This window comes from Nuphar pumila, chromosome 15 (assembly GCF_984573655.1).
Source record: "Nuphar pumila chromosome 15, dmNupPumi1.hap1.1, whole genome shotgun sequence".
Lineage (NCBI taxonomy): Eukaryota > Viridiplantae > Streptophyta > Magnoliopsida > Nymphaeales > Nymphaeaceae > Nuphar > Nuphar pumila.
This window is the reverse complement of record NC_143263.1, coordinates 72,549,325-72,557,325: the sequence shown is the minus strand read 5'-3', so window position 1 is coordinate 72,557,325 and position 8,001 is coordinate 72,549,325. Positions and strand designations below refer to the sequence as shown.

Genomic DNA, 8,001 nt, shown 5'->3' with positions numbered 1-8,001 from the left:
ATTAAAAAAAATATAATTTCTTTTAAAGGGTAGAACCAAGTAAATCTAGTGTGATCAAAACCCTAATTCACGAGTATAAGACTGTCAACGGGTCGGGTTAGGGTTGAACTGAACCCAATCATATAACTAATAATCGGGTTTGGGTTCGGATTCAAGTTAAATAGAATCCCAAACCCCGACCAGAATAATTTTAAAAATTTAGTTTTATTAAAACTATATATAGATTACTCGGATTGGGTCGAGTCGGGTACCCGGCAAAAATCATGACGCAAACTCGGCCAACATATTGCTGGGGTCGGGGTCAGGTCGACCAGCCAGTCGTTAACCTATACGGGGGAATTCGGTTTTGGGTTGGGTCGGGTACCGGCAAGGTGCAGAGGCTCCGCAAGGAGTGCCCCATTGACTCAAATGCCCAGAAACATTAAACACAAAGACGGCCAAACCCCACCATCACCACCACACTATAAATAATCCCGTCTCTCCAAACCCTAACCCTAACCCCTGATTGTCTCCCTTCCCTTCCCTCCCCCCCTCACTCCTGCGTCTGCGAAGATGCAGATCTTCGTGAAAACCCTAACGGGGAAGACGATCACCCTCGAGGTGGAGTCTTCGGACACCATCGACAACGTGAAGGCGAAGATCCAGGACAAGGAGGGCATCCCGCCGGACCAGCAGCGCCTCATCTTCGCCGGAAAGCAGCTCGAGGACGGCCGCACCCTCGCCGACTACAACATTCAGAAAGAGTCCACCCTCCACCTCGTCCTCCGCCTCCGCGGTGGCGCCAAGAAGCGCAAGAAGAAGACCTACACCAAGCCCAAGAAGATCAAGCACAAGAAGAAGAAGGTCAAGCTCGCCGTCCTTCAGTTCTACAAGGTCGACGACTCAGGCAAGGTGCAGAGGCTCCGCAAGGAGTGCCCCAACGCCGACTGCGGCGCCGGCACCTTCATGGCCAACCACTTCGACCGGCACTACTGCGGAAAGTGCGGCCTCACCTACGTCTACCAGAAGGCCGGGGGGGATTAGGGCAGGCAAAAGGTTTCGTTTTCAAAGGCTGATCTGTTTTGGTTTTTATCGGATTCCGATGGGAAAACCAACTGCTTTTAGGCTTTGCTTTCTGTTTATTATCTTACAGTCTTTTTTAGATTCATGAATATGGAATGAACTGGTTCTGCTTTTTGATTAGTTTGAATACTTTTGATTTTTAATATTAAATTTCGATTCTCTGTTGGTAATTAGGATTCAAATGTGAAGCTGCTGACCTTAAATTATGTGTTTATTCTACCTGTGCTTTATGGGTACTTTTGGAGCATATGGAATTTGTGGTTTTGCTTCCAAGAGTAAGGACATGTGTTGTGATAGTTGTCGCTTCGACTTACTTTCCTCTAACTAACTTGATTATTTTGCTTTCAAAGGCAAATCATGTCAAAGAAAAAGGGGAAATATGACGAAAATAGGAAAGAATGTTTCAATATCCTGGTTGGCCTTATCGATCTGGGTGGCATGCTTCATGAATTTTGAAGTATCTCAGTTCTCATTCTGTCTGCTCAGTGAGCATTGTTTTGTTGGGTTGTCATACGTGCATGAAGTAACCATGGGAGTATTCATGTTTTGTTTATGCCACTTATGGGTGTTGTCATCATGGTGTCGTTCTTTCTGCTGTTTCTGTTATACCCAGGGGCAACATCATGCTGGCCATGCTGTGTATGATTGAGGAGTTTTTCTATATTTGTGCATGTGTTTCGAGGGATGGGATGGATTTCATATGTTTTTGTGTTTTGCATATGCTAATTACTATTGATGTTTTTATGTTGTTGTCTCTACTGCTTTTATACATCGTATGACGATGATTGATTAAAGACGGGATGGTGCTACCGGGAAAGCTAGTTTTGTATATTATCAGCTGCATGGTTTTTGTAAGACTCCATTTTTTTGTGTATATATTTAAAAACCTGTGACTATATAATTTAACCACATTTCTTTGAAAACTAAAAGGCTCGAAAAGTTGGTTTTCTGGGGTTTAGGTCATGTCTATTATAATCAATTTATGTACCTAAAAGATTCAGGTGATATTCGCATAGGGCCTTAGTAGTAGTTAGATTCATCAGGTTTCTCGTATCGCTGGCCTGCCATGGTGATGTAGTTGAAGGATATTGCCTTGGTACAAGAGTCGGATGTCTTGAGAGATAAATGCCTTTTTGCCATATTTAAATGTAATATTTACCTTTAACATTTTACATCCATATGGGTCAGTTTAAACCAGTGTTACTGGAAGCTTTCTATATAGGTGGGGGGCACCCTTCCTAGAAACTTGCTTCAGAAGCGCAAAACTCCTCACTTTCGAAACTTGATGTGAATCCTGATTTCCCCACTTTTTCTCCTTTGCTTCTCACATGTTTTTCTCTTGCTTTCCTACATGCACCCTATGCTCCTCTGTCACTCATTTCATGTCTTCCATGTGCTTCCTGTCAGGCTTCCCACTCACTTCCCTTGTACTTTCTTTAACTTGGCAATCATCATTTTTAGATTTTGAGAAGAATTTAATTCTTACACTAAAAAATTATGAAATTTAAGAATCATCATTTTTATTTTGTCTCTCTCACTTGCTCTCATCTTCCCCATCTCTGTCTCCCTCTCGATTTCCCTCTTCAGTTTTTTAAGTTGTTTTTCAATTTTTTTAAGGTGTTTTTCAGTTATATATACTATTAGATATTCAGGCCGGATATAGATTATCTATTTTCAGACAGAATATAGATTATTAGATATTTTCTACTGAATATATCTAATAATCTAGGTATTTTCATACTGCATATGGATTATTTAAATATTTCAGACTTAATATATTTGTTAACTTGATACATGATACTATGTTTATGAATGCTTTTCTATAGTTCTGTTTGCTAACTGCTGATTGTTAGGTATTAATGTCTATTATCTATTTATCTTAAATTGTTATTAGCTTGTTATAACTTGTTTCTTAAATGTTAATTTGTTAGTTGTAGTTTTAGCTTTATTTGTTATTGAATTTTGATTATTTGAATAAAAGTGTTAGCCTGGTCTGTTACTAGTTTATTTGGTTGTTAAATGTTAATTGTTTATATGTTAAATTAATTTATGTTGTCTTGTTAGAATAATGGATTTTGATTTTTGGAATTTATTTTCTATTTATGTACATACCGCCATGTCCCCATACCCACATTCTTATGGAATTGCCGTGTCACACCGGTACCCATGTGATAGATTTTAATTTTAATTCATTTCCTATTCAACTAAGTCACACGGACTCGGTTAAAAGGTACACGGGTGCGGCTTGGGACAAGGGGTGGACACGGCCAACTAAGTGTCGGACTTGGTCAATGCATTGGGACCGAGTTCGTCCACATTTTGGACTTGGTCAACTTTGACCGAGTCTATTTTTGTCCATTTATTAAAATTAATTATGACTCAGGTTCGGTCCGGATCCGAACCTGACCTTGATCCAAGATGGTATCACACTCACAAGCTTTTTTATGTATTATATTTTGGTAAGTTTGTGTTACTTCAGTAGAATTACTTTTTTAATTTTGCTTTAAAATTTCCAATCTTATTATTGTTATATATATATATATATATATAGTTGTGTCCCCATGTCCAAATTTTTTAATATTGCTTCGCACCCGCACCCGCACCCGCACCCATGTGACATAGCTATTCGATTAGTATTTTGCCACCATTCATTCTTAACACTTTCTTTTTAATTCATATTTTTATTTTAAATGGATTCCTCGCTTCCCGCTTATAGATTTTAAAATACCTTGCTTTTCACTCTTGCTTCTCGTCTTGTTTCCTTTTTCCACTTCCTTGGTTTGAACATGCTTTTTGACTCCTGGGATGATCCAGAACATCACGAGAGATATCTGCTGCATTGTCTTCAATAGTTTTTGTTTCTTGATTGTCATCTTTCAAAAGATATGTAGTCCTTGTTTGTTATAAGGATCACCTTTTTTTTTTGGGGGGGGGGTGTTGTTAGTCTCTTGTTCATCAAAACACATTTGATATATGAAGAGGGTGGGTTTTTCTCTCTTACCTCTTTCCAGTTTGAATCTTATTCATGTTACAGAATGTGAATAAATCTTTTTCGTCCCCCTCCCCCTTTTTTTAAAGAGGAATGATATCAGGTTGGGATGATTTCACCTTGCACGATGTTTTTATTAATCTATTGACAGTATCACTTTATAATTTGTGCTCCTTATTCACTAGAAATTCTCTAAATTGCAAGATGCGGGTGGTATGAAAATTTCTTTGGCTATCATATCATCAACATGCAATGTTTATTGTTTAGACATGTATTTCTTATTGGTAAGGCCTGTGTTAGCATTTCCATCTAAGACAATGCCCTTTTATTTGCGGAAGAAGATTAGGGAAGCTGTAGGGTGCATTTGATCTTTTCTATTACTGGTGCAATTGAAGAACAGAATCATCTGTCAGAGGCTGTCACACTTGCAATGGTGGAAACAAGAACTCATCTGGTGGCATATGAGTTAAGTTGGGAAAGGGGGATCTGTAGGAGAGGAAGATGGCTTTGAGAACTCATGTTTATCATCAGTTGAGTGTATCTTTTCTGAGCAAATCTTAAGTTGTATTTCAATGTTTAAATTGAAAATCTTAGCGTTAGCATCACGATAGATTTGAGAAGGGATATACGAAATGATGGATAGTAGTGTAGTGATGTTTCTTTGTCTGCCTTGTTTTTAAACTTCCATAAATTGGCTATTGATTAGCTTGTCTTGATTCACTTAAACAATGCCAATGAAAATCGTAGAGGCAAGACCATTCTCTGAATTTAATATTAAATTATATTTGTGGTTAGGGGGTCATGTAGGTGTAAGTTGGTCCCTGCTCAATTATCTATTAGGTATTTGTCAGCTAGCATCATGATTTAGGCATTTGTCAACTAGCATTGTGAAGGGGATTTTGACTTCGACTTTCATCAATAGCCAGCCATGTTGTGTAATGTAATGGCTTCTGATATGTTTTTCACATGGTTTGCCTTCAAACTTACATCTGATGTAATCATGGGCTCTGCGTTTTTAGATTTATAGTATCTGATCGAATTACAGTTTCTTCCAAGTAGAGTTTTTGTCTGTAATGTGTTTCTTTTTAGTCTTTTGTGTAGCCTGGTTGAAAATATTCAAGAGGTGGCGCTGAATTTAAACTCTTTGTGATGTCTGCTGCTCGGTTTCTATGACTAGTCCAAAGATAATGTCTGCTGCTCTGTTTATATGTGAGTCTACACTTGGGCCAAGATGGGTTCTGACATAAAGCACAACCTTTGCTTCTATGCGACTTTTTTAGTTATCTCCACTGGTAGTTAGGAGGTTCTCCATGCTTGCATTGCGATAGTTTCGGTCAGATGTGTTCTGCATCTGCTGTTTTATGAGCTCGAACTGCACTCTGTATGTTTAGGATACATGTACATCTGTTAGTGAATTTAAGATTTGGGAACCCAAAGTATAGGGTGCATTAAACTGCTCCTGGTTTTAGAAGCGTTAAAAAAATCCATGGGCCCATGCTGCTTCTTTTTCGAGCTTCCAGGGAAATGGTTGGGGCTTTCAGAAGCTCCTGATGGGGAAGCAGCTCCTATTTATATCAGTGTAATTTGGTTGCTGCATGTAGATTAATGAAGATTCGTACAGAAAAAGGATTTGTAGTATGATGTGAAAGAAATAAATGGGAGGTGGGGACATGTGAACACCTCAAATTTTTCAAAAGTTTGTAAATATTATTTTTTTTGCCCTTTATTTTCATTATCTGGGTAATTGAGTTACTTTTAAATCTAAATCTTATTTTATTCTTCAAGTTTTCTAAAGTTAAATTCATTTTGTATATCTGACTCAATTTCGGATCCGGATCTAGATAAAAGTTTCAAATCTGAGCTTCGTTGTCCAATGTTTAAAATCAAATTCTCGAAATTTTCAAAATAACTTTTTGAAAAACTCGGACAGTCCCTTCGACATCCGTTTGGATTCATCACGTTGTATTTCTCGATTCGAGTTTTAAAAAACTGAAAACATTTTCTCAAAACTTGGGTCCAAACCCATTCTTCTGAAGAAATTTCTCCAAAATGGTTTGAAATTCTTGGAAAAACACTTTTGTAAATATTTCTCAAAAAAATACAAAAAAATTAAAGTTTAGTCTTTGTTTTCTCGTAAAATCTTAGATTTCTATTCCAAAAAATACAAAAAAATAAAAATAACACAAAAATAAAAAAATTTGGAAAAATATAAGGAAAGCAAATGATTTTAAAGCTTGAAAGAGATGAATTTTTCTAAAAACTTCATTTTAAAATCATTTTACAAATTTTTTTAAAAGGGACCCTTCTTTTGAAAAAGAGAAAATTTTGCAATGGATCGTTCCTGCGCATCTTCCCTCTCGCTTTGCTACCCTCCGATCTTCAACAAATCCATGGGTTTTCCTCCATTCATCTCTAACGATTTTCCTCTCAAATCCTCCTCTTCTTCTTTAAAAGGGGAGCACGCCGGAGGATCAGGGGATCCGTCTCCTGCCTCTCCACTGCTATCCATCTTCTACCCCTCTACGCTTCTACTCCTCTTCTTCCCCATTTTTATCTCTGTTCTTCTTTCCCATCGATTGAAGGAAGTCGCATCAGTTCCAGGGTTTCCAAGCAATCCAATTGGTGGAATATCAGTGTAAGTACGAGAATTACAGCTCTTATCTAAGCAATTGAAGAAAATCGGTGGATCATCCCAGCAATCAGAGACATTGTCTGGTCTTCACCTTCTGATTCACACAATCGGCTTTCCTCCTTCCTCCTTCTAAGTTTTTGCTAAACTAATGTAAGGAATCACTTCTTTCTTATTCTTCCTTTGTGAATCTCTTTGAAGTTTAACTTATATTCAGAATTAGGTTCCTCCTGTTTTCAATTTCTCTATACCATTCCTAAATCCGCATTTTTATTTTTTATATTTATAGATCTTAAATTTCGGGTTGAATCTTTTTCCTATATGTAGATGATCGACGATGCCTTGCAATGGCATCGTCGATCCATCTAGATTTCAATTTCATCTCCGCATTTGCTTTACTACTTTCTCTGTTTTTATTTTTCTATTTTTTCCCCTCCATCAACACACTGGGAAGGGATTGATTTGCTCATAGCAAATATCAAGCCCTCCACCTGGTGCTACAACAAAAGGAATAGCCCCATTTCGACATTTACTTTTATATTTCCTTTCCCCTCTTGTGGCAATTTCTTCTGGGTTTCATTGTATTAAATACATGATTCAGTCGGTTTTCCACCTTTGTTTTTTTTTTCTGATTTTAGTAACTGGTTTATGTTGATTGCCTATTGATCCCAGAATTCCCGTTTTGCCTCGATCATTCATTGATTTGAATTTCCTGTTTGATTTCGATAATCTGGGGCATTGCTCACGACAGCTGCGTGTTATCCCCTTTCACTTGGTTACCAGTCCATTCGGTATAGCGCAATTTTCATTCAATATGATCATTATGTGCTATATCGATATCCCCTGTGATTATTTTAACCTCTGATTTATATTCTTGTCTCTGTCAGTTATTATATTGCCTGTATTTAAACTAGCATTAGTCTTTTTTTTTTGCTGAGTAGTAATTTTTGGATATTTTTCTCATTCATTTTGATTGACATCATCATCCTCTCTCCAGCGTTAGTCTAATTAAACTCAACATACCTTGTTAGTTTGGAACGTCAGATTTTACAATTCCATGTTTTTCATTCGTGATGATTTCCTTTTAGATTTACTAAGAGGTTTTGATCTGGTATATATCGTCTGAGCAATGTTGAATTTCATCTCTAGCTTCCCCATTACCATATATCTCTGGTTTTTGTTTTTTTTTAGCCATTCCTTTCATAACGCAGCATCAGTTTTACCATATATCCTATGAAAGCATGCAACATTCTTTTACCTCTCTGTACAATATCTTCTGTTTCTGTAAACTTTTCATACTGCTTAAACGATAATATATGTT

At 37.3% G+C, this 8,001-nt stretch overlaps 1 protein-coding gene across 1 annotated transcript; it reads left to right on the top strand.

Annotated features, from left to right (window-relative positions):
• The first annotated feature begins 458 nt into the window (after positions 1 to 458).
• On the top strand, positions 459 to 1,212 carry LOC149815580 (ubiquitin-ribosomal protein eS31 fusion protein). Its single transcript, XM_089989353.1, has one exon. It carries the CDS (start codon positions 553 to 555, stop codon positions 1,021 to 1,023), a length of 471 nt encoding a protein of 156 aa, XP_089845479.1. The 5' UTR covers positions 459 to 552; the 3' UTR covers positions 1,024 to 1,212.
• Positions 1,213 to 8,001: the final 6,789 nt, after the last annotated feature.

Coding starts and splice junctions, on each gene's coding strand:
- LOC149815580 (XM_089989353.1), top strand. CDS start 553: ATGCAGATCTTCGTGAAAACCCTAACGGGGAAGACGATCACCCTCGAG.